The sequence below is a fragment of the Hirundo rustica genome, chromosome 1 (genome assembly GCF_015227805.2).
Source record: "Hirundo rustica isolate bHirRus1 chromosome 1, bHirRus1.pri.v3, whole genome shotgun sequence".
Taxonomy (NCBI): Eukaryota; Metazoa; Chordata; class Aves; order Passeriformes; family Hirundinidae; genus Hirundo; species Hirundo rustica.
The window spans coordinates 66,315,662-66,342,907 of record NC_053450.1 but is presented as its reverse complement, the minus strand read 5'-3'; the positions used below and the strand labels follow the sequence as shown (position 1 = coordinate 66,342,907).

The window sequence follows — 27,246 nt, the reverse complement described above, 5'->3', positions numbered from 1 at the left end:
CATTAGGTTCTACTTTCATCTGTCCACTGTTAGACATTGTACCAGAAAGCCATGTTCCTCTGATGTGAGCAACATGTGCTGATGGACAGCCCCTGCAGAGATGAAGGCTAATACTGATGAATTGCTTCAGAAGGGAAATTTGAGCTCATTAAACTTCCATGGCTGCTGTGAAATAAAACTTCCTCACATGACTGCTTGCAGATTCTACCTCATGTACTTTTCTCAGTTATCTCAGTCTAAATTCAGAGTAAGCCAACAGAACTGGATGAAATAACAGCATCAGAGCACAGAATTAATAAATAGAAAATACATTAACGAGGTGTTTCTTTCAAATAAAAGCCTTTAAACAAAGACTTTTGGTCCTACTGCTCACCTTAGACACTTGGCAGAAAAGACCCCGGATCACAAATCACCTCCTGTACTCTTGCAAAGCACTGCTTTTCTCATTATTTTTGGCCCTGGAGGCTCCTCTGCTGATACACTGGAAACTGGCATCAATTGCTATTGGATCTCTGAGAAGTTTCAGAGCCTCATCAATGTTGTTCACTCATCCTGCCTTACTTCCTGTCTTGTTTATTTGCTAGTCACAGTCCACTCCATGCAATTTGCTTTCATATCCCCTTTCTTATTCATTCAGTCCTATCCTCCCCTCTTAGAACTCTAAAAAGTTTTCCATGAAAACTTCCAATTCGATACTATAAAAATGACACAGTCAGTTACATGAAAGAGAAGCTACAATAAACAGTATGGCAACAAATTTTATGCACACAGAGAGAAAGATAACTCAGGCTGTTTTACAGCCTGTAATAGATGGGCTTACCATGGGGAGGCTAGGGATGAGTCAACACTAAGGGAAGTGGGACAGATGGTTCAAACAAATGACTCTTGGGTGGATTCCACTACCTGAGGAAAATACACTTCTGAGGAAAAGATCCTCTTTATCATCTGAATAGCTAGTGGAAAAGACGGAGAAGATAATTTTCTGCATGGCTCCATGGGGAAATTGCCAGGTCTTCTACTGGTTTGTTTATGTGTTACTCAGAGAAGCAAATGTAGAGGGTTACGAAGAATCAGTATACCTTGGTGAAAGGAAGACATAAATCTTTAAGTGGCTTTTTTAGTTGGACTTACCAAGAGACTCACTGAAAAGAAACACAGTAGATAATGCAAATGTACTTTAGGAAGGCACTTGATACACTGCCACTCAGAAAACTTAATGAGACTGCGGGAATTTCTTAGAAAACATGACAAATAAATACTTACGTTTATGGATAGGAAATACATTTATTCATAATGCTATATTCACTGAAGTGGTATGTCTTTTGATTAGAATTAATGTTATTTAACTTACATACCTGCAGTCAAAATTGTTAAGGGGACACTGAACAACATGGGTGGTCAAAACAAAATTAAAAAGGGTTGTAAATATGGAAAGCTGTTTATAACTTCAGAAGGTTCTAGCAATTTTAAATCCATGCAGTATGAAATGGGTAAAGTTGCCAGCATCATCACTATGAAATGTGGGAACTGAATTCAAGTCCTGCTGAGACCCTCAGTTGACATTTGGAGGTAATTGGGGACACCTTCTCCTTTTCTCATGCTTGGAGCAAGTAAAAAAAAACAAAAAACAACAACAACAAAAAAAAAAAAACCCAAACAAACAACTCATTAATTCAAGTGAGGGCTAAGTCAGTTTATTGTACTTTCCTTCACCTCCTTTTAATTTAATTTTATTTATTTATTTATTTATTTATTTTTACTGTTTTCTATCAGACATGCTTTGCACGCCATCTTAGTTATTTAAGTAGGACTACTCTCCTGGTCCACTAATCATTCATTGCTTTCTGCAGTTTTTTCAAGGACTTCTGTCTGTGTGCACATCTGTTCACATCCTGAGTGTCACTAGAGTGACTTTCAGCTTCAGTACCTCGCTGCTCTCACTTACCTGTGTGAACAGACTTTACTCTCACAGATCACAGCCTCTTTTCCAGTATTGTCTTCTAGTGGCACAGATATTGGGTCCATGCCTAGGTGGGCAGAGAGCAAGTCATATTTAAATAAAAAAAATTATGAAGAATGATAGGGTCATGAAAAAAGTACTTATTTTTGCTCCTTTTCACAGTCACAGCAGCCTCACAAATAGCAAATAATAATAATAATAATAATAATAATAATAATAATAATAATAATAATAATAATAGTAATAATAATAATGTTTCCTAGAGTTATATTCTCTGCCGGCAGGTGGCACCAAATGATAAAGCGCAAAGGCTGCAGATGACCTTGGTACTCAAAGCGTATTTAAAAAATACAGTTTCAGCTTTGAGTAACTTCCTTCTCTCTTTATCTCAGACAACAAAACTGGCTTAGAATTATGGCCTCAGCCACAGTTTCTGTTGAAAGGATCGTTCCTCTGACAAGTCAGGAGGTGATGTTAAACACTGTCATGTTGGAGTAGAGAGATTGAGTAATCTGAAAGATGAAGGAGGGGGAATGAAAAAAAGAGACGCTGTCTGGTCAAAAAAAGGAGATATATTGTGAGATAAAACTACAATAATTTAGATACAAAATGTATGGAAAACTGTGAATGAGACAATTATTCTGATCTATTAATCTCCAAGTTTAAACCAGCTGAGGATTCCCTGGCAATGATCTATCTTAACAGCTTCTCCCACATTTTTCTCATCATGAACAGAATGAGCCAAAAAGATGGAAAGGGTACCGTAGTTTACTAGAAACAAAATGAATAGCTGCATTACCTTTCTTTCTGTTAATTGAAACAATAACTTTAAATGAAGAAAAAAGTGTTTTACTGTGTGGCTGCAATGAATCCAGCTTTTCCATTACACTGCAACACATATTAATGAAGACTCTGACTCCCCCCATTTCCCAAAATTATAACCACACATTTTGATATCATATAATATTGTAAAACAAGTAAGAATCATGCTCTACCAGCTCTGTAACATGGTGAAATCAAGTTGGCTTATTTTCTTCTGAAGAATAATGAAATGTAGTTCACATTCATTATAATATAACTATCAACTCTGTTTCATGCATGTTTTATGAAATAGAAAGTGGTCTACTTCTTTGGTTAATTATGTTAGTACACATCATAAGTGAAGACAGAGGGGGAGAAGTTGGGTTCACTTAGGAAAATAATACAGGTAATAAATGCTTTGAACTACTCTGTAACAACCTGATGTTAATCATCTTATTGACTAGAACTCTTGGAGTTTGAAACAATTAAACATTGGCATCATTCCTTCTGGAAAAGAAGACTTTGAAATATTTCATCCTGCATGCACCCTTAACTGTTCTATCTTTCAAATACTTTCTAAGAAAGGCATACTCACAAAATTTCTTAAAATAGAATTTCAGGGCTTTAAAAAAGCTTTTATACACCAGCAATTGTATCACAATTTTGTTGAACAGTACACATTTTACAGTGATGTTTAGGTCAGTTAAACATTGTTAATTACAATTTTATTCTGTCTTTAAGGCAAAAAATAAAGTAGAATATTGCCAGTTACTAAAATGTAAAAGTTGTCATTCTGCTGGTCATTTGCTTGATAATAAAATTCACAGATGTGCTCACAGCATTAATATATAAAAAACATAAAATTCTTATCATTATAGCTCCTATTTTGAGTCAATGAGGAAAATTAGAGATCTGTTATTTCAATAGACTGAAATATAAACCATTCATGTATATTCTTTCATCAGTGTATGCACTTAATTCCCATTATTTTTATTGGCAGTAACACATGACTATTTGAAGGCACAATAAACTCCATAAAGTGCAATTAGCTGCTCAGTTCTGCTAGCATCTTTCTACTCCAATATTTTAAAGTGCCTCCTCGACACTCAGAATTTCTCCCATTGTGCAGTGGCAAACTAATGCCCAGCTTGCCAGAGCAATGCTGATTGTTAGCTAAAATGGAAAGAGAGAAATTAGTCTTTTCCAGAAATGTATTCTCAGACAAATTCTGTTTGGCTACACACTTGTGTAGGTCAGGAACAAGTGCAACGTAATCTGTGCTCCCACATATTTGATGGAGGAGGACAAGGAGATTTCCCTTGATTCTCACTCAAGTAATAGAATTTCTGGAAATGAAGGCACTTGCACCTGCCCACCTTTAAGTAACTGGGAGCTAAACCTCTAATAACTTCAGTCAAGACACAAGAATTTCTTTCTCTGCATGGGGGATGGTTTAGTGTGAGAGAGAGAGTGGGGACGGTGATGAGAGATCTCTGGAGTCCAGGGCAGCTCTTGAAACATGTGGTTTATTGCACAGTTCGTTAGTGCAACAGCTTTGCTTAAGCTGCCAGCCACAGCTAAAAGCGTGCCTGAGCAAAAGGGAGCTCAGTTCTTGTTACAATACATTATATCTCCTTCTGTGTTGAATATTCTAGTTTACACTAACCAACCAGTACAAGACACAAATGCTACAGAATTTACATACAGCCTATAGGAACTACTACATTACCACATTGCGCTACATTCCAAACCCTAAAAGCTACTTTCTAGACTCCTTTTCCCTGCCACCTTGGCAGGGACCCTCCCCCTTGGACCCTTGGCATCCCTTTGTCAGTTAGGGGTATTGCTCAATCAACAGGGCTCTTGCCTTCAGCTAACTTAATCACTGTCTTCCGGCTTGGCGTCCTACACCTCAAAGCTTGCTTTCATTTCTATTTCACTCATAGGTTTCATGCTGTTAGAATCTTTTGCCAAGCAATCATATTTGTACGGTTTTCCTATTTTATCCTCTCCAACAGTTTAGAGTTAGGTACACTGATTTTCTCCAAGTTGTGTGATGGCAAGATTTTGTTACACTCTTAACAGTAAACAAAACAGGAAATGCCTGTTAACAATCACATAGCCTAAGAAAATAATTCTGACAAAATTAATAAATGCAGTTTCTCAAAATTAAAATCTCACTCTGCTGAAGAAAATTACAGCCAGTGAGAGAGTACACACAAGCCCTTCCTCTCCCTCTGCTGTCACTTCACCCCTTTGTCAAATATCTGGGAAATAACCTGGAGCTGGAGCTCCCCAGATGCCATGCAAGCCAACTAATTTTGCAGGCATGCCAGGAAAAGCTCCTAAGCCTTCAGGCAGCTTTGGGCTTGTGTAGAGCCCCACTTTGCCATCTTTGCTACCCACTGTGGTGGCAGGATTGCACAGCTGGGTCGGTCAGACAGCAGGCTCTACCCATCCACAGCTGAGACTACAGAGACAGCCAACATGCAGGGGTTAAAGAACAACCCCAAAAGGGTGTCTCAGTGCATAGAGAATTCAGCAAAAGGTGTTAAAGTAGTTGCAGTCACTCTAAATCACGCTGACAAATTTTTCTTGGACAAAGAAGACAGAGACTATTAAGCCACACTGAAATAAAATAGACATAAACAAATTTTCCACTAATGAAAATTTCTAGAGGGAGAGGAAAGCATGTGCCTGGAGGAGAAGGGAGAAGAACAGACTCATTATGTTTTAGAAGTGGCACAGATAAAATCTTCACCATAATCTAATAGCGTAACAGCAAAAAAATGCTGCGTACTTGAGCCGCAGTGGGGTTCGGCCCACTCGGCTTTAGGCACTTACCAGAGGCACCTATTCCAGCAGCACAGTTGCCTTAGGCTCTCTCTCTTTTGGAGAGAGGAGCCTCCAGCCACCAAAGCGCGCTCTGGGCGAAGATGTGCGCCACAGCCTGCTCCCACAGCGAGAAAAGCGCAGAGAGCAGCGGAACTGGCAGAGAAAACACAGTGGTTACAGCTCCTCGCAGAGGGGAGGCAGCCGCCCGGACTGCGCTTCTCACCGGGCAGCTGGAGCCGCTGGGCTTGCACAGTCACCGAAGCAAGGGCATGGCACAAACGGAAAGAACAGAGAAACTGAGCACACCGACTGTGAGGGCAGGGGGAGGAGAGATGGAGGAAACAAAACTCATCTTGGAAAGATGCATGCTGCCGTGGCTGAGGAAAGGTGCTTTGGGTAGGCGGCCTTCCATGTGGATGAAGGAGCAAAGCAGGAAGAGACCTGGAGGTGGCTGTTAGTCAGCAGGCAAAGAGCTATGGACCTGAAATGACATCAGCCACGGACGCAGGCAGTGGAGGTTCTGAGCTTCAGAACAACCAACCTGGCTGGCTGAAATTATGCCTTAAGTTTTAGCTTTCATGTTTTTCAGATTCTGTGCTGTCTAAGTGTGTAGTTCTGAGCCTCATATTAAGTGTTAGTCAGCTCTCTTCACAGAGTAGGTAGATGAAACAAATCCTTTTCCTGCTGAAGATCAAGGACAACAAGTACAACTTTCAGGCCCAAAAGCATGAACAACAGTGGACTGAAGAGAGAAAACAAGAAGGATGAGACCTCAAAACCTGCAGCTGTAACTGGACAATTAAACCCCAATATGCAAATGGACCAAAATTTACAAGAGTGTGAGACCTGGTGACCGGTCATTCATTTTGTGACCTTTTTGGGTCCACCTTGGGTGTAAGCCCTGGTCAGGCTCTTGTACTGCCCAAGGTGCATCCTTAAAGGCCTTTCAATAAACATCTACTTTATTCTCTAGCTCTGTTCAGTCTCTGTTCCAGGTTAGCCTTCCCAAACTGAGTTCCACTGCTCCCCACCAAATGGATCACTGCTCACATGCAGCATTCGGCTCCAGGTCTTACATTTGCAAACAGCTACAGACAGGCTGGAGGTGTGGTTTAACATGGGATTTTCAAGGAGAGTCAATTTATTAAATTAAATTTGTCTGCCATGAAATGATTTAAGTGGAGGATATAACACTGATCCTGATGTTTGTGAAGGGATAAAAGAAAAGAATTAAAAATTTAACACCAACAAACAAATAATGGATATAGATAGCAGGTAAGAAGAAAGAAAACAATAAATATTGGAACAACTTCCTAGAGATTTATCTGCTCAGTCTTACCCTGTTGATTTGTACATGTTCCTATCATTGTGCAATCCTAGCATCAGTAAGCTCTGGAATAGACTCCCCAAGGGAAAGAGAGCCACTATCTCACCATCAAGTATTTTAAAAAATGCCACAGGTTGCGAGAACACCATGAGAGAAAAAACCAGCAGGACTACTAGAAAAGAGGGCCCAGATCACCTCATGGGCTAGAATTTTGGTAACTAGTCATTATTTAAAAAAAAAAAAAAAAAAAAAAAAAAAAAAAAAAAAAAAAAAAAAAATTTACTCCATTCTTACATACTGTCTGTACCAAAGCAGGCTGTAAATAAATGGCAATGACATTCCTGTTAGAGCACACTGATCAATTACTTTTGCATAGAAAACCGATCAATAGACTTGGACAATCACTTCTGTGTGGAAATGGTTCTTACTTTCACTGGAAGGAAGGCAAATGACAGTGAAAACTCCAACAGACACCCAGTAAAATGTAGAATTTAAAGGCAAATCTCACCCTGGCACTAACTGTGGCAAGAGATTGTAAATCTCAGTGTGAAATGGGTGTCTTGACTGTCATTTTTCTCTGAGAAAATTTCCTCCTGACTCCCTGAAGTATGTCAGCGCTACTGACAGGTGTTATTGACAGGTGAACATACTAATGGGTATGCACTTCTCTGAACAAGTGCGAGCAAGGAAAAAAAATAAAGAACAGACTCAGAATGGTCAGACAGAGAGAGATGGCAAGGAAATAAGTCTCTAGAAATAATTAGTTCTGAAGCACTCGATAATTTAAAAGTAGTGGGAGAAGGCTGTCTGCAACTGTACTACAGAAATTTGAGGAGCAAGGTGCTCCACATGGAATTGAAATAAATGAATGATAGATTCTCAAAGAAATAGTATGGAGGAAAGGGGGGAAAGCAGCAGTGTATGTGCCAGTGAGCAAGTCTGAAATCCCTAGGAAGAGTCAATTGAGTTTGGTATTGGAAATACAGAAAATAGCACATGATTAGTGGAAGTATCAAAATGTATGTTTGATAAACCTATTTCTGACAAAAAGAATCAATGAGTCTGATTTAATTCTATGGAGAGTGCTCAGACAGTTGGAGATGACAACAGCCCTAATGTACACACAGAAAGGAGTCTGTGGTTACAGATCCACTCATATAGATTTCTAATACAGGGTAAAAATTTGAAGATAGGTTCCCTTGTTTTGCCCTAACTGATGAAAATATGGGCACATATATTATTAATGGTTACGACATACGGGCTGAGTAAATGTTGGACCCTGGGGAAATGATGAACACCATTTAGACACATGCAAACTCAGCATTAGTAATGACTTTTTTGGAATTCAAACCTGTTTCAGTGTTCAGCAGCAATGGCACTGTTATGAAAATAAATAATTTTCACCCCTGATTAGCAAAGGGCTTTCTGCAACATTTTACACTTTTTTTTTTTTTCTTTTTTTCTCCCCTCAGCAGTGAATAAAAAGGATTTACATAATTCCCAGGAAGCTCAAACATCATGAAATATTTGCCTGCTAGTGCAAGTATTTAACTGAGTTAAATAGTGTCTGGTCCTTATTTTAATTCATACTAATTTCCACTGAAGACTCTACCTCTCTAATCCCACAGATGGAAAGAGGAAGAGAGATACAAAGTGGGAAGGTTTTTGGCCAGGGTGTTTAATGTTAGACTCCTATTCCTTTATCTTTGCAGCATTAACAATCCTTTCAGGTTATGGGACTTCATGCTACGGAGAGACACTAGTTAGTAAATTTCCTTATCTGTCTGTTCCTTTCTCCATCCTGCAGCATTTATGATTGCACATAGGGAGTCACTGTCTCCTCTCTGCCTACCCCAAAAATAAGTTAGGAAGCCCCTCAGAGCTGCATATAAGAGGTTGAACTTTCATTGCCCACAGCTGTCACAGAACTTGTCCCTAAAGCCACAAGTAAGCATGCACAGCATTCAGTAGTTTGGTGGGAGCATGCAGGTGTCCCTGCCTAGAAGTCTGACACCAATAAAGAAGGGAAGGAAAGGATATTGTTTACTAACCTTCTGCCTGAATGACCATAATTTTTTGCTTCAGATCAATTGAGGGATTCACAAGACACAACCTTGGCTCCTGCTTCTGAGTCATGCAGACTCCATTCTGGTTTACAACCATCCAGTTTCGGTCATACAGCAAACCCTGGTTTCCTACTGGCCATTCTGTAACCTGGGAAAGCATTAGGAGAGGGTACAAGGGTTTAAAAAATGTTAGCTGCATTAATAGATTCATGCAGAAAAGAAAAGAGAGGGAAAAGAATCCATTAATGAAACTTGTTGAAATCAGGAAAACTTATGCAAGCCAATGTCAGCTTTTCATAAAAGAAACCTTAATCAGAAATCAAAGATAATCACTGCACAAAGCTGACAAAAAAATGAAATTGCTCTAAATTGTTACATATTATCGTACAGTTTAACAGAGCTATAAGAACAAACAATCTCTGAAACACTCTGAAAACTGTCTTCAATTTTATACTCATCCATTTTTAGGATCTATTCCCCCAGAAATTTTAATTTAACTTACAAAGCACAGGAATTTTATGGGAATTTTATGAATTAAGGCAAAACCAAACAAAGAGAAAGCAGGAAACTGGTGAAATTCAAAATTCTGAAAAAGCTTGTTTTTCATAAAATGGGACCCCTTATCAGTTAATCCATTTGAGAAAATCTCCACCCCTGAAGCTTCTAGTTTAGCTGGGAGAATAATAGTTTCTCTAGATTCCCTTACAACAAAACACATTGTCATCTTTGCTATCTGTTCTTCCATTACTTCTATAATAGTCTTTACATTCAATAGCCCATACAAGCATATTGTCCTTGCTTCCACATACATTTTTCTGGTGAAAAGAACATCTGTTTCTGATGCTACACAGATGGTAGTCTTGAAATCCAAAAAGAGAGCAATTTTAGTAATGCCTTTGGGTGACATTAATATCTGCTTTCTTCTCCAGAATGTTAAAATATTAATACCATTCTTGTAATATAAAGCTGGCCACTAACATATTCTTCAGCTCATGTATGCTTTCTAGTCACAGCTGAATTTGGAGAAAAGTTTACAGCTGAACTTCACTGAATTCTTATAGAAAAGCTGAGTACATCTCACATGAATTAGCCAACAAAAGACTTCAGCAAAAAACTATTGAGTAAAAGATATGTCAAGCACAGCCTGATGCTATGAAGAATAGCATGTCTGGAAGCACTGGCTAAGTTAATTAAAAATCACTTTTTTTTTTTTTTTTTTTTAAATCATGTGATCAACCCAAAACTTGACAGAACCTAAAATATCTCATTCTTAAAAACTATTCCTGTTTTTATAAAAGCCTGCAGCAGCAGTTTGACACTGACAGCCTGACTATAGGAAGCTAAGGGCAGGCATGCTAGAACTGAAAACTTAAAGCATCAAAGCTGAACTCAAAATAATTTTACCACAGCTCTACCAGCTATACTGAATACAGAAAATGGAAAAAAACAAATTAAGAGAAGAAATGTGTTCTATCAACCTACTTGATTTTTAATATTATTTGGCAATTTTTTAATGCAAGGGTGGATGAAAAATTCAGTGATAAATAGAAATTTTAGGTCTGATAGTGTCATCTGAAATCACACTATCCAAGTACCAAAATTGTCAGCACCTTGGTTATATGTGAACCTCTGTCCTACCTTTTTTAGGAGAGAAATCATAGCCCAAAGACTGCAATATCAGCTGAAGAACACACTTTTGTTATTAGTGGAAATTATTCTTTGGAGAGGCCAGCATTTTTGGTTATCCTGTATAATTATACTACAAAATGCATTTGAACAGCTGGTGATCATCTGAGAGCTGCAAGAATTTCCTGCTAACAAATCTCCCTTCCAAAAAAGAAGATCATTAATTGGTAATACATCCTCCTATGAATCCAACAGATCTTCAAAGGATTTGCAAGATATAGAGAGCAGAATAAACAAAGAAAGCAGAAAAACAGAAAAAGAGCACAAAGTTTCTCAGTTCCCTATTGCAACAGTCAGTTGTTTTGGCTCCATTTCAGGACAGCAATCCTATTCAGGAAATAGTTTAAGCGTTTGCTTACCCTTCACTGAAGGCAAGAGGTTTTATGAGCTCAACAAAATGTCTCTTTAATCAGAGTTTCAGGTAGTTCTTACATGCTGACAGGAATTAAAGGATAAGCCCATCTAAGTAGCTAGCAGATATTTGGAAATAATCAACCTCTGACAGGTCCAAAATGATGGCAACTAACTCCATGCTTCACTCCCACAACAAACATGATACAGCACATGACTACAGGTCCTCAACCCATTTTTCCCCCTTCCTCTGGGTTTTTACCATTGTAGTGAGAGTCACACATGTGTGCCCTGCAGTGAGTCCCTGTCCTGGCCTGGATGTCCTCTGTACACTGCCAAGTGCCCAACTCCCTCTCCACTTTTCAGCTCACTGTGTTGTACATGTGGCTAGGACCCTGGTAAAGAAAGTTGCAACAACAAAACAACTGTGCTCTGCCTTGGATGGAGAGTCACAGGCAGCTCTAAACAGCCAGAGCTGGTTTGCTGCTAATACTGACATGAGATGAGCACAGAAAAACACAATTATTTTTTCTCTGAGCACTTAGACCTGTGGCCTGTGCAGAGCATACCCTGCCCTTATTTCAAAGAGGCTGAAGGGATTGTTAAATAAAGTAAAATAGAGCAGGTTAGCATACGTGACAGTGAGCAGTAGTGTAATATATAGACTGTAATGTGATTCCCTGGCCATGCCTGGCTACTGGGATGAATTAAAAGTGGGAGGACAGAAGGAAAGCAGGAAGAGCATGGTTTTACTGATAGATCCAAGAATACACCTTCATTCCAAGTATGGCAGGTGATGATGCATGCCAGGATGATCCAATGTAAGGTCTTGTCTACCTGTCACGAGGATCATTGCATAATACAGCCAGTACTTGGTATTGTCCCATCTGCTTTAGTCCATCTTTTCTTATTGCAAAATAAAAATATCCACTTGCAAAAACATGTGGAGTTGTTTGGTTTCTTCTTTAGTTGAGAGTTTTCTGTAAAAAATTGTGGGCTGCATTTCTCCCGTAGTTCACAGTAATGGCATCATGAAGACTAACACAGTTTTTGAACACATTAAAAGAATCACTAAAAAGGCTTTAAATTATCTAAGTTTAAAAATATTAGTGGTCTGACATATATTTTATCCATTGATCATTACGAATTTGCACTGTAGTTCAAATGAAAAGCTAGTTTGTCTTCTCTGTTGAGATGCAATTTTTTTATACTCTGAAATCTACTGCAAGAATAATAAAGTTAATTAGTTATTGGTTTAAATTCCTAACCTCTTTCACTGGGCACACTGCATTATATAATTATGCAAAAGTCATCAACATGAGAAATGTGCCTGTTTAAAAATGCATGTTTAAAACACATTTTTATGTTGGAAAAAAGAAAGCGGTCTGGGATAGAGGTTACTCCTCTGCTTTTCTCCATTTAATAAAATGTTTGTTGAGAAAACACATTTGAAAAGTTGAGTTAGGAAATTCTGCCCTCTGCTTCCTGCACCATGTGTACAAAATCCATGGGACAACAGTGGCCAGGAACACTCCATAAAATTCTACAGAAACCGCCTGGCCTGCAGCGAGCTGACAATCTCCATGCCAAGTTTCATCCTCCCAGCTGCCAAAGCACTCTGCACTCTCATTTTCTCTGGAGGTCAAGAACCTCTCATACTAAACCACTTAGAACAGAACAGAGAAATCAGAATTTAGGAGAGGAGGAGATTATGTGACTCTAAAGAGGAGATCAAACAGCTGTGAGTTTGCACTCACATCCTCCTCAAGTTTGTCCTCCTGCCACTAATCATCTATCTTGCAACCAGCAAGTCTGTGGGCAGATTTCACTGGCAGATGGACTGAGTCCTGCACAGAGTTAGCTGGAATTTTCCATTGCACATATTATTTTAGGAAAACTCAAGTGATCATGTAGTTACAATAAACCCTAGTTACCACACATGCCAAAGATTTGAGCTCCCATACCAGCAACAGGCCTCCACTTGAACCTACAAATCTATGAACTTCTGATCTCAAGTATCAAAGCATTACAAGGTGAATGAATTTACTACAGCTCAGCATTTAAACCACTTTTACCTTTCCACATCAGCTAGCTGAGCATTACCCTGTAACTGATAAACATGAAGATCAGATTTTTAAATGGGAAAATACTGTTCTAAATTTTCAGCAACTACAAAGCATCCAAAGCTATTTTAGTTTAAAAACAAGACACTGAATTTCAATTCTTGGATTCCAATCAAAGACTAAAGCGGCATGATTACTACTCCAGAAGTTTATGCATTTCCTGAAGTAAGGAGATAATATAATGTTAAGTGTGAAGTCTGTATGAACAAAACCACTAAACAAATGGCAAAATAATAGTTTTGCATATGATTCATTCTTTTCAAGATAAAGCCTAGAGATTCTGGTATAATCAATATTTTAGATGGCAAAATGATTTTCAGGATTTGATTCCATTTAATTGTGGTAAGGTTTCTTCTCTAGCATCTTTTGCTTCAAACTCCAGTTCATGTGACATACATTGTTTTCCTGTTTCAAGATGATACAGGCTGGAGCTGCAGTAATGACATATAAAAACAAAGATATAGATATATATTGGAGCTTATATTGCACTCTGCAGGGTCTGGGTCCTGGCAGCTTTCTATTCTACTCTAACTCATTGGAAAGAGACTAAGCCACTTAGTGATTTAGAATGGGATTAACTGAGTTTTAAAGTTCATTTGACAAATGGTGGTCTGTAAGATGGCATTTTTATCTCTTCTATAGGCAGACAGTGATATCAGCAGGTCTTTCACAGGCTGGTTATAACTGTAGGATAAGTCTAGAAGTGCCAGTCAGACTTTTGGGGAGGAAAAACATGAAGAACATCTGGTGGACAGGAAGAAGGTCACAAAAGCAAACATATTTTTCACAGGGATTTACTTCAGTATAAAAAAACACCATCAAAATCAAAATACTCTTTTGACTTCAACTCCTGGCCTGCTCTCCCAATGCAGTGAAAGTCCTTTCCTAGTGGATTTGTTAGGTCAGCTTCTACGGTTCTTTCATATGCACTCATGTACTTTCTATAAACCACATGGAAGCCATGTGGTGTGGAAACGCACAGAAAAATACTTTTTAAGTAGAGGAGAAGAGCTAAATGCTCTTTATAGAGAAATCCCAGTCCCTTCCAATACCATACACTAAATCCAGGATTTATTTAATTTTCTGTTACTCTTTGGCAATACAGGCTCTGACAGTGCTTAGATTACAGGGCTCTAATGTGGCTGAGGCTTTGTCATTAAAAAAATCAAAGCAGACTTCAAAAATTACTCTAGACATGCAAAATTAAACCTTATAATGTAGTTGCAGTTTTTATATACATTTTTTAAATTATTCAGATCAGCTAGTGTCAGCTGCATAATCTAAGTTACCTTGGATTGCTCTTGCAGTCAATGAAAAGAAACAGAAATATCCAGGAAAATTTATTTCTCCTACTGCAGATGCCTATTTTGTGCTAAAATGAATAAGCAGGTATCCATCTCTCACTGCTTACAGAACAGTGTTGAACTGTAGGGGTGGAAGCTGAGGTAAGGTGAGCCCTGCTTTCACTCTGGGCCTGGCACAAGCACCAGGCATGAGACATGGGGATTTCCCCGCCTCCATCTAGAATTGCAGTCCTGTCTGCCGGGGAGTACCAGGTTTGTGCAAATTTATCACCTAAAGCTGTTTCCCCTCACAGAGCTTCAAGAGGACAAACCTGGCTCAGCTTGTGGAGAAACATAAGCTCTCTTTCATGCTGAGGTATGTCATACCTGCTCCTGGGCACAATCACTTCAAAGCCTTCCTAGTGCTGAATGTTGTGGCATGTATCTCACAACACCAGCCTGCATGTCGAAAACAGAACTTAACCCCAAAGGTGCATGAATACTGCCAACGTATTTCAGCAGCTTCTATACTGGGCTTCTGTAATACAGCTATGAAAACTGCAACACTTCAACGCAGGTTAAAAAAAAATTTCACATGAAAAGGGCAATTAATTTGATTTTCTAAACAGTTTGATCTAGTGGGAGGTTAATAAGGGGTGGAAATTGTTTGTTCAGGTCTCATTTAATGCTTAGGATTGTTCCTCTGAATTAAGGACATCATAAGCCAACCCAAATTTAAAAATACAGATGTTTTGTTGATCATTTAATAGTGTTTAATTGCCCAACATCTCTGCACTGAGAAAGAAAAAAACAAAAACAAAAACATGATCAAATCAGCTGAGAAGCCTTATTTGAAATGCAGGGGAGCCATCACTGGATTTGACCCCAATTTTCTGTCAGATGTGAGACACTGACCTACACCAGTAAGTTTTCATAGGGAAAGTTATACCATTATTGACATTCATTAAATCACTTCCCAGTATGGTACTAAGCAGAGTGACATTCTAGGTCATGTGTGGGCCATACACCCATTTCATCATGCATTATTTAAAAAAAAAAAAAAAAAAAAAAAAAAAAAGTCACAGTTAAGGTGATGATATTATTAACTTGGTAAAAAAAGCAATTAAAATCTTCAAAGAGTGAACTTTCAAATAGCACAGCAACACTTAAATGTCATATTTCTGTTCCAAATGTATTTTTAATGATAACATTTCTTTGTAATGTAAATCAGCCGCCTCTCAATTATAATATTTTAATCAAGTTATTTCTCAACTGCTGCCTACCCATCATTGCCTACAAGTCCATCTCATGTCATTCTGTAAAAGCATACTAATTAATTGATTATATTTTGGTCAAGTTTTGCAAATCCAACTGTTTTCTTCAAGACAGCATATTATGTGCAGATTTGCCTGTTGTGGGGTAGGGGAGAGCAGAAGACACATTTACCCCTCCCCTGCAACTTCAGCCTAATTGAAAATCCTTCAAGGTAGCCTAACACATAGGACTTGATCCCAGAAACTGGAAAAAGGGTACCCCCACTCTGCTTACTAGTATCTCATACACACGTGTCTGATGAAAACCACAAGGCTGAGCTCAAAAAAGTATTTTTGAATGGTTCAAAGCACATACCTCAAATGCAGAGCAGGATTTTATTGGGTAGACATAGATGTTGGCGACGGTGATGGGCTTGCCACCTTTTCTACAGGTTGGCACCGCAGTCTCAGAAACAGATGCCCTTATGCTTTCTGCCTCAGGCTCCAGTGGCTGCCACCTGCCAGTTACCTCTGTCTTAGATGAAATACTCCTGAGTTCTCTGTCAGAGACTTGCAGAACTGGAGATAATTTATCTGCACTGTTAAAAGAAAGGTGGTCATCTGGAACAGACTGGGTCATCGGCTTTGTAACCAACTGGAAAGGAATCTCAGCGTTTGATTTGGAGAGTGTAGTGGCTATGATGAAATTCAAAAAAATCTGTGCATCTTCAAAAGAAGACATATAGCCAAAGGATATTCTCACAGAACCAGTGGGACGTCCATCAACTAGGTCTATGTTATCTCCACAGACATGGCCAGCCTAGTTTGAAACAGGAAGAAAAACAGAGAGCTGTCATGATACTTTGCTTTTTTCTCTCTCATTTTATCTAGTTATCAATGATTCTCTTGATTCTAACCTGAAAAATTGTTGTAAAAAATAGAAGGTTAACTCATCAATACAAAAAGAAAATGAAGAAAGAACTCTCAATCATCTTATGATTTACTCAGACTACGAAGATAATTTTGCTGCTTCTCCTATTCTACTCTAGGGAAAGAGGTACTTCTCAAAAACATATCAAGAATCACAAAAAGGTTGTATGTTCCATGACTGTCAGCCTGGAAAATCTCCAGGGATATTCCAGTCTCACCTGAATAGTTCACTGAGATTCAAACCATGACATATGCTCAGATAAGTGAACAAACCATGAGACTGTTGATTTTTCTGGGGCAGTTTTCTCAATATTCACGTCAGAGGAGTGCCATTTTATAGGGTCAGTGGCTTTTTCATGGCTTGTGTTTAACAAGCAACCGACCAAGTCCAAACAGACGAGAACTAACTCATCTGGGATAGCAGCAAAGCAGAGACTTGAATCTAGAGCTCAGACATCCAAAGTGACATTGGAATATCCATCAAATGTGTCTTGTTGATCCAGTCAACATATTGCTTTCAGGATGAAGGGAACTAGTCTTTCCTCTAACACTTCCTCCTTTGAAGAGCACAAGTTTCCACTTGAAAAAAAATTGTTGAAAAATTCTTTGATTGCCCTATAGTGACCTCCATGTAGATACTCATCTGAAATGTCTCTCATACAAGACTATATGGAAAATTCTCCCTTAAGAGCAAAAGTTCCTCGTTCTTTAAGTGAGTCAGTGAGCACTGCCACTCGCCACCAGTGAAGCAAGCTAGAGTCTCCCTTTGTTCATCCACTTAGCTCACCAATGGACTTAAGATTTAGTCCTGACCCAGCATCCTATTCCTTAAGTGCAGAAGCTGTTGGTTTTTTTTTTTTTTTTCCTCAGAAGTTAATTTATTTACACATTTCCATCACATTAAAAATGGATGTGTGAATAGTTTATTTACATGAGGGCTTTTTTAAAGCAAGAAATGTCACAGGACAGTGAACACAGATGCCATTTATGCAAGGAGAAATAAAAACCCTACATCTATGTCAAAGCATGCAACACGGTAGTAAATATCTTAATGCAGTGTGATGTACTTTTTATCCTTGACAACAGAGCAGAAGCAATATTTGCAAAATTAGGTTGCATCTGTTAATATACCCTTCTGTAACCCTTCTGCCAAGTACTGCTTGATTGACTGAAGAGAAAGGTTCCTACTGTGCAAATAAGTAAATGAGTTTCTATATAACATTCTAAGAAAACCAACCACACTTCTCCAAAGACACTTGAAGACAGAAAGTCCTCCTTCACAGGCATTTTATCATGTAAAACTTCATCGGGGATGGAAGAATACATCCAGCACCCTGGGAAAAGACGAAACTGAAGTATATGTGTAAATAAGGTGATAAAGGATGCCTTCCTCTACACAGTAATGTTGTCAATAACTCATCCTGATCCTTCTCAAAGCACTGATGGGAATGGAATGTCCCAAAGTAACGACTGTGTAAACACCTCATTATACAACCTTTGGTGATTAAGTGTCACTCCATAAATTTAACTTTACCCTATCCCCATTTAAATGATACAGACCTAAAAGAAGTCACTCACTCCTCTAGCAAAATCCTCCTTGTATATGGAGATCCAAGAGCACTGCAGCTTGTTATTTGGCATTTTTTAATTCAGCAAAAGGGTATACCCTTTTTTGTTTTCTCAGAGGAGAGAACTTCCACGGCAAATCATAGCAACATTTTGCCAAGGAAGGTATTAAAGAACTGCAGCAGCCTTTAAAAACCTGTGCAATCAGTCCTGCATGTAAATGTGTTTGCAAAATTATCTATATGTCTCTGTAAAATTATAAGGGAGATATAATATAATTACAACCATTAGATTTTTTATTTTTTTTAACCTTTTGAAGAACAGCAATAATAAAAATTTTGATTGTTCTGAATTAATTTACTCTAAGTTCACACTCTGACAAATATGCAGACAGGAAGCCTCCTCCACTCCACTGTAATACATCCTGCTATACATCTTTTAATGACAGCTTATGGAAAACATTTGTAATCTTGAAAACAGTCTTTACATTCATATTCTAAAAATCGAACACACCACTAATCTAAGTAGATGTCATCTAAATTTGCTTCATTCTCTGAGATTCACGGTGTATTGTCTTTATTATTTCCTGTCCAATTTGCATATGTATTTTAAATTGTAACACCCAACAGCACAGTTCTACAAGACTTCAACACTATTATGTACAATCATTAATTAATTAGGATACTTAAAACAAAAACATGAGAGGAATTGTCCAGGAAATTCTGTTCTTCTGGAAGTCTGGATATCATGTAATTCCAAAACCAAAAAAGAATTCTCCAATAAAATAATTTCCTATTCTCCAATAAAATAATAACAAGCAACACATCTCTGCATCCATCAAATGATTTTGTTTCAGTACCTCATTTCAATGAACCGAATTTCAGTTAATTTAGCTCTTTAACAAGGCAAGGGACTTGAAAATTTGTAGAAAGCAAGTCAAATTCAACTGCATTCATAAAGTCACATGGACTCAAACCCATGGAATATGATACACTTAGTTTAGCTTTTAACTTCTAATCAGACTCAGAAACTTACCTGCAGGTTCCTTTGGATATCCTCATTGCTTATGTCCAAATGCATCTGGCAGGCTCCCGTGTTACAGAAGCAGCCTGTGCGAACATGTATGTTGTGGAGACTCGCCATACTGTCCACCTTCCCAATCCAGCAAAAGATATAGAAGAAGAATGAAAAATAGACATTTTAAACTTGTGGCCAACAAGATACAGTGTTTTAAAGGCAGAAATCAATGGAGGTAAATCATGTCTCTAAACAATTAACAACTTACCATAGCTTTTACATTCCCATACAGATTTAGTATTTTTCAACTTTGTTACTTTGCTAGAAGAAAACAGTGGTAGGAGCAGTGATGTTTACCTCAGCATTGAGTAACTACTCCACACAAAACACACACAATCAGGTTCTAAGCCTGTAAATGTCAGTACATCTGCTGAATTTTAAAGCTGTGAACAGGTTTATTCACATCAGTGCTGCTAATGACAGACCTGCAGCCAGGTGTTACATGGTGTCTTGACAGAGCCAACACCTGCAACTGCCTCTGAAGAGAGACTGAAGACCGGGGCACCTTTTCAGGTTGCTAAAGAAAACCTTGTGGTCAAAGAATCTGAAACTGCAAGTCCTCATTATATAAACCGATAGTTTCGATGGGATTTTGGCACACAAGTGCTGGAAGGATCAGTCCCTCAGTAAGCAGTAACATTTGCCAGGACAGGGAATGAACTGCAATGTCTCCTTAAGTCTTGCACATACAACCTCCCAATCCACCAAGTCCCTGGTGCATTTCTTCCTCGTGCTGTTTGGTATTTCACCATTTCTTTATCATCCACTGAATAACGAATGGGCAGAAATACAATACTTGATGACAAACTAGCATGAATAAATTATGGGAAGGAATGAAAATGATGTGCAAAGAGAACAGAACGTGCCCATATGTGACTCAGAAGGAGATATATATATGCATGCGCTGGGAGGACAGCACTGCAAGGGATACAGATTGTCAGGGTTTCATAGCACAGCTAAGAAACAAGGGAAGCACACCACAGGGATCCTCTTAGCACAGCTGAGAAACCATGGAACCTCATTGCAGGGACCTGGAAATGCTTTATATTGATCTCAAAAAGCAACAGCAGCAGCTGACAAGATTAGCTGAGCTACTACCAGTTATTTTCTTGAGGAAAAATGATGAGCATTCCTAGTCAAGACTGCAAGAAAGGACAGACAAATGCATGAAATCTGACCCCCACCTCTACCACAGACTCCCAAAACAACCTTACACAATTTGCATTAACCCTCTGTGCTTTTGCTCTTTTTGTACAAAAGGAGAGCTGAGAGCCCTGTGAATGACCACGCTGCAGACTCAGGAGACTCCACTGTACCAGGGAAAGAATCCTCCATGCAGGAAGCTCAGGCTCAGCTGGATGCACAGCAACAGCTCACCCTAAAGGGGCAGGAAAGGGAGTGTCAACCAACCCATAACAACTACTTCCCTAACTATGAGCTCATGCTTTGTCTAAGATAACAGTATAAATGTTCAACCTAGCTTTTGTAGTTGGCGAAATCTCTACTGGCTTTTATTATTTTTAACATAAATTCTCTCTGTACAGGACAATATCCCAATAAATATACCAAACACTTTCTGGTATAATTCAGTCTATCTTCTGTCTTGACATGTCACTCTTCTATCTTCTGATATCTCTGAGTTAAACTGTGTGAACCAGGCACCTTTAAAGTCACTATCTCAGTGGCTAGAAAACACAAGCCTTCTGTTAGAACTTACTCTGTGCTGAAATAATTCAACCTAAATAGTATTTAGCTCTACTGAAAGCAGTTCAAACAGAGTTCTTGCTTTCTTTTCATGTGTGGAGCATAAGGGTCTTCACACAAAAATGTGCTGTATATAAAAAAAATTCTACATTGCTATAGCACACAAGTTCTCAAGTTCACATTTAAATGTGTTCTGCACCACTAGTTCAGTTCAAAATTGTTTGATTCTCCAACATGGATATAATCAAAATAACTCCATATATACAGACTTGGAAAACAGAGAATACAATCAGCTCCAAGATCCCTATCGATGATTAATGCCTTGGAGAATATTTAGTGTTTAAAGCATGTTTCTCAAATTGAAGTTTTAGTAAAAGGCATCTGTTGAGAGAGACTGTTGTGGTGTCGCTAGCTTTGTTTTGTCAGAAAACTTCAATATGGGAATAGTGACATTTTCTTGACGTCTTTTTTAATTTAGATGAGAAAACTTGTCATTCTGCCATAGCATGGTTTGTCATGGTGCAAGTGACTTGTGGGCGGATCTGTCGTTCTGTTAATCATGACAAGCAAAGCAAAAATCATGACATACTTCACTACTGAAATCATACAGTGTTTGGGCTTATTTACTCAGTATACAAAAAACTTTAAAATATATAATCTTTTTACTATTAATACTTTTTAAAAGGAACATTCCTGGGGCAGCCTTGTCTATCAAAATGTATGTAAGGTAATATATTTTCCATGACACATCTTCAAAGAATTGTAAACAATTTTTTTTTTTTAAATTTTGTCAAATAAATTATTACTGTTCTTTAATGAACAGTAATTTCATTCTAGCCATGCAATCCAATCCTCACCTACAATAATACTTTAATTGTAATATATATCAATCTGTATATTAGACAAGGACTACTGAGACATAAAAACATTTTCATTAGAGGAACATGGGAATTGTGATTCAGGAGAAAAAAAAAAAATAAGTTATGAATAGCTTTAGTATTAACTGAAGTTCATTATCACCAGTGCGATAATGTGCACAGATCTTGGGAATGTGATATACACTTTTCACTGGAAACAATGACACCATGTAAAGAACCAGTAAAGGGAGCACTGCAAAAATATCTGTCTCTTGAGTAGACGCTTGGTTTTCCCTTGGACATATGTTTTGATTTCTTCTCATTTAGTTTCACCCTAGAAATGCACCACTTGGGGAGTTAATTTAATCTCTCTCTGCAGTGCTACCACATAGACAAACAAATAGAACATAAAACATCTGTTACAGTTATTTCGATGAAGAAAAGCTTCCTTAAATAAAGCACATCTTTAAAATTGCCATAAAGAGCAATAATGGATACTGAGCTCAGAGTTGTGAAATACAGAACATCACTTGCAGCTCTGTCTGTAACAGCAGAGGCTGACTTTTGGGAGCCAGGAATGCGTTCATCAATGCAATGATGAGTACACAGCTTAATGTACTTGGATTGTCAATTCTGGTGATTCCCTGGGTCTGATACTTGGAATTGTTGTGCCTTAGTATTTTAGAGATTAAAGACTAAAATTAAACTGAAAAAAAAAAAAAAAAAAAAAAAAAAAAAAGCAGAAATCTTGCATTTTTACTGATTTCTTTCAGTGAGGACATGGTAATCAAGCCATCATGCTATCTTAGAAGTCCTTCTGTCTCTCAGAGCCCCTTGGCATTCATTACTTTTTCTGAAGCTCTTTACTGTGGGCCTGGTCCTGTAGATTGCTTCACACCCCAACACTTCTGATGGCACATTCTCTTGATTTTTGACAAGTAAAATGTGCTTTTCACACTTCCAAGTCACGGTCTTCAAATTTAATAAAGATACATAAAAGAAGTTCGTCTAAACCAATTGTTAAAAAAAGTTAATTTTTTTTCCATCAGTGAGCTTTCTTTTAGTGTTGCCAGATTGACCAAGTGTTCACATTTGGGTTTTTTTTTCATAGCACTCTATTTGATAAATACAATTTTTTTTTTTAATATTAAAAAATATTGAAGTGGAGAGCTTTCACATTAATGCATTACCCTACAGTAGTCCCTCTTGGAAGTCTGGTGTTTTAGTTGACATTCATCAGCTGGAAAGCCCTGAGAAGAAATTAGATTCTGGTCTGTTCTGCTTTCCTATTCCCTGTCACACAATGCATCGGTGACTTCTGTGTGTTTGCTAAATGACTGGCTTCTGCTAACTGTTCACTTCAGGGCTTCTGGGGCACTCGGTGAAAGCTGTAAGCTTTTCTCTGGCTTCAGGTTCCATTGAAATAAGTCTGAGAATGATACTTGCTGTAGGTATGTATATACTAAATGCCAGTAAGGATTTAGAAATAGCACATAATTTTGCATTATTCCTAATCAATTAAGTCTAAGATTTTCACTAAGAATCATGAACACTTTAGAAAACCCTGCTGAAGTAATTCTGACAGGATGCAATTCTGTAGCTTTTATTCAAGCAAGTACTTATTTGTGTAAGTTATCTTACTGAGTATCACAAGAATTATTCACAGGAATAAAGGAACTTTTAAAAATGTATCATGAAATGTTCTGAAAAAAAATAATCTAATTCAGTACTGGCATGTACTGTCCTTCAGGAATTGTGATTAGGACTTCTCTTTCTGCTTTCTACAATACCAATCTACAAATATCAGAGCAGTTTGTCTGTCTGATGGATTTGCTCATTACAAGAATTTCACTGCACACCACTGATGGCTGGTTATAAAACAGGCTTCATGATGCTGTTCTCCACATCCACTGGTAAATTAATTCACTGATTCATAGCATGGAATTGGAGAGAAAGTAAGCTAGCTCTTTCTGTCATCCAGCGTTTGACTGTGAAATTCTGTTGCTGATGCAAATGCATACTTAATCTTGTTTAATACAATTTAATAAGAAGTAGGTCAGAAGGAAAAAAAATCAGCACTTGTTTCCAAATCATTGGGCGGTGGGGGGAATTTTAGTTGAGTTACAGTATCATTAACTGTCTTAACTGCATAGTTTTCTGCAATAAAGGCTTTCTTTTCCAATTCAAAGAAATAATTTCTATGTGGGCAGATTCCCTCAGTATTGAGTAATCTGATCCTTTCCTTTTTGCCTCTCTAGTTGTTGACAATGGTTTAGATTAATCAAAGAGAGTATGCATATCTCTATTCAGTCTTCATCCATTCATCACTTTGAGCAAAATCCCTTTGGTAGAAGGCAGTGAAGTATTGGACAGAGATACTGAAATGTACTAAAATTGTCAAGCTGAGTGTCCTGAATATACTTGTTCAGTATAAATGTTACCTTATCAGGAACTTTACAGTCAATGTGATGATTTTCTCAGCTAGTTTTAAAGACAGTCAAATAGCAGGTAAGATTTCATGGGAGAGAAGTAGACTGGAAATACTAGCATAATTCAAAATATGCAGGTCGCCACCCTGCATGAATTCTCACTTAGGAGATGCCATATATAGAACTTTTGGTTCTTCATGCATAAAGGAGTAACAATAATTTTAATTTCTGAGAACCAGAAGCTAGATTTCTTGGGGATAGGGTGGCTATAAAACTGAAATGAAACAATGAAACACAGTCTTATTAATGGTTGACCTAACTTTTTTTTCAACTGCTTTTTTGTTTCCTTCTGTATATGCAAGTGAATTTTGCATGGACCTATTTGAACATATATAAACTTCATGAGTCCAAGATCCAGCTGTTTGAAATGGAACAGACTGATGAGCATCTTGGTTTTCTTTCTTTGATTTGGTATCTTAATGACCATAGGTCTCTTTGCCTCTCCAACCAATGATACCTCCTTCTCTCTCTTTTTTTTTTTTTTTTTTTTTTTTTTTTTTCCTTCCAGTTCAAACTGCATTCATTGACAATGAAAATCTGGCTTGCTACAATGATATCAGGGAAAGGATGGATTTCAGGAAGAAAGCAAAGGAACTCAAGCCCTCTGAGGTTTCCTAACTGACTTCAACAAAGCATCTTCTTGTGAGTCACAGAACAACATCTGTACCTCTCCATCCCATTGAGCATCCCCAGCTACTTTGTAGGCTAAAGGTTTTCAGTCAAATTGCTGCTAGTCAGAAATGTTGAAGCCAGAGGAAAACCACACTAAGCTACAACTCATATCAAGAGGGATAAAGGGGAATGTAGCAGACTAATACTAATGGAAACAATGCCTAGGAATAAAAATGTGCAGTGCATGCTACTGAAAGTCCTGTGACATAGGTTTAATTCATGTCACAGTCAGAATCTCCACCTTTTCCTCTTTCTTTTAAAGCAGTTAAATCCTCTTCTGTCTGTATTTAACCCCTGAAAACAGGGATAATAGAACACAGGGAGGTTGTGGGGTGAAATTCCATTATTACTTCAATTACAGTCACAGGATCCTATACAGTGATGTGGTAGGGTAGAGGGGTGTGGGGGGCAGGAAGATGCAACAAGGAAGAAGAGTAATAGAGGAGGTGTGGCCAGTCTCTTTTTGTCGTCAGAGGATTCAGATTGTGGACTGAAACTAGACATTGCATGCATTCACAGACAGCTGATCTGCTTTTACCAAGATCAAAGACAAGGGAATCCAGTGAAAGCTGTCAAAAGCACAGTTCTTTTCCTGGTACCATGTGGGATTTTTTCCCACATTTCTCCCATATGACAAAGTCTGTAGTTTAGAGCCACAGTTTGGCCCTGTTACCAAACAGAAAATATTTAGCCTCCCTCATTCATCTTGGCTGCTTTCATCTGAACAGCTATGAGTGTCTTTCTTTTATCTCTTTTCGTTTCCTTAGCAACGTGCAAGGACACTCCAGAGAAACAGTGTCAGACAACACCTTCAGTCTAGTCTTTCATGAGGCTTTCTAACCTTGATCAGCCCTGATGTGCAGTTTAATAGTAGGCAATTTCAAGCACTCTAACTCACACGTGTCTTTGTCCCCCTGCAACAAGATATAACAGAAAGAACTCAGACTGTACTCTGTCACTACTACCTCAACAAGAAGAAAGTTTCATTACCTACTAACCAGGTTTGCATTTCTCACACTGAGCCTTTGAAGAACAGCACCTCCTTATGTTGTCAGTGATCAATGCTTATGATTATATTCAGACTTAGATCAATGAAGCTGCCTCCTATATTGTGAGCTACTTTTTGGAAGGGCTGTCTTTGAGCACCCAGTGCCATGTCACGAAAGCAAAGATCCAGATTGTAATGCCTTCTTGCCAGTTTGAAGAAACAAGGTGCCGTTTATTGACATGCCAGTGTGGTTTACTGCATTGCTGCTATCTCCCTGGTCCAAGACATCCAGAGCACAATCAGAAACTAATTGGAACCAAGGAAATCAGTATATGTTCAACAGGAATCTTCACAAAAATCTTTTTGTCCTTATAATCCTGTTTGCATTCTATTGTGCTGGTCTATCTGCCATTCCTGGCTTCCTGAAATCAATGTCTAAATCTATAGCTAAAATCAATAGTGAGTAATCACTTCAGCAATTTTTAGGTAGCTATTGGGAAGATGGCCAAAAATCCCATTAAGCAAGTTAGAGAACATTTTTCTTTCCCTGAGTCATCAGAATTAATATAATGAGTGATTATGCTTCTAAAAGCATTAGTGTAACTAGCTCAGAGTCATATGACCATTGCTGCAAAGCCATTCTTAGCTGGAATTAAAAAAATGCTGGATTTCCATTTTCTGTGGCCCAAATGAAAAAATGCTGCACTTAAAAAACTGAATGATTGTTTTACATGGAAGTAAAAAGAAACAGATTTAAAAAAACAACAAAGAAACAAACAAACAAACCCCACACCAAACCAAACCAACATACAAACAAAAAACAAAAAACAAGCAAGCAACAAAAAACAAAAACAAAAACAAACACAAAAACCCCCACCCCTAAAAGGATTAAATACGAAACACAACAAAGATGTCTTGCTTAATAACTTTCTATGAAGATTTATTTCAAATAGGTTGAATGCAATAGGAGGTTTCCCCCCTCATTGTTCACTTTCTCCTGTAGTGATGTGGTATGAATTTCCAGGCAAGTACTGACAAATAGTACCAGGTTCTGGTCAGTCTGATCCAACTGACCTGCTATCAACTTCCTGTGCATGGGAAATGCTGCAGCTCATCTCTTTTTTTCACTCCTGTAATTCGCATAGTGCCATTGCTCTACACCGTGTGTACAGTGGGCTGGAGATGATTTAGTGAAACTAAAATAATCATCTAAGACACAAACAGCAATTATTTAGAGACATCTGCCCACTTCAGGTATTGTCTGGTACCTTTTATCAG

General features: G+C 38.1%; 1 protein-coding gene across 4 annotated transcripts in view; it reads right to left on the bottom strand.

The window, feature by feature from the left end:
* Positions 1 to 27,246, bottom strand: part of MOCOS (molybdenum cofactor sulfurase) — a 209,268-nt gene that overhangs the window by 20,588 nt on the left and 161,434 nt on the right. For all 4 annotated transcript variants that reach the window (XM_040083418.1, XM_040083434.1, XM_040083442.1 and 1 more), the window contains exons 7-10: positions 19,217 to 19,333; positions 16,062 to 16,505; positions 8,975 to 9,137; positions 1,946 to 2,027 (exon numbers count right to left, since the gene is read on the bottom strand). In XM_040083418.1, coding sequence (XP_039939352.1) covers positions 1,946 to 2,027; positions 8,975 to 9,137; positions 16,062 to 16,505; positions 19,217 to 19,333 — 806 coding nt within the window. The remainder of the gene's footprint in view (positions 1 to 1,945; positions 2,028 to 8,974; positions 9,138 to 16,061; positions 16,506 to 19,216; positions 19,334 to 27,246) is intronic.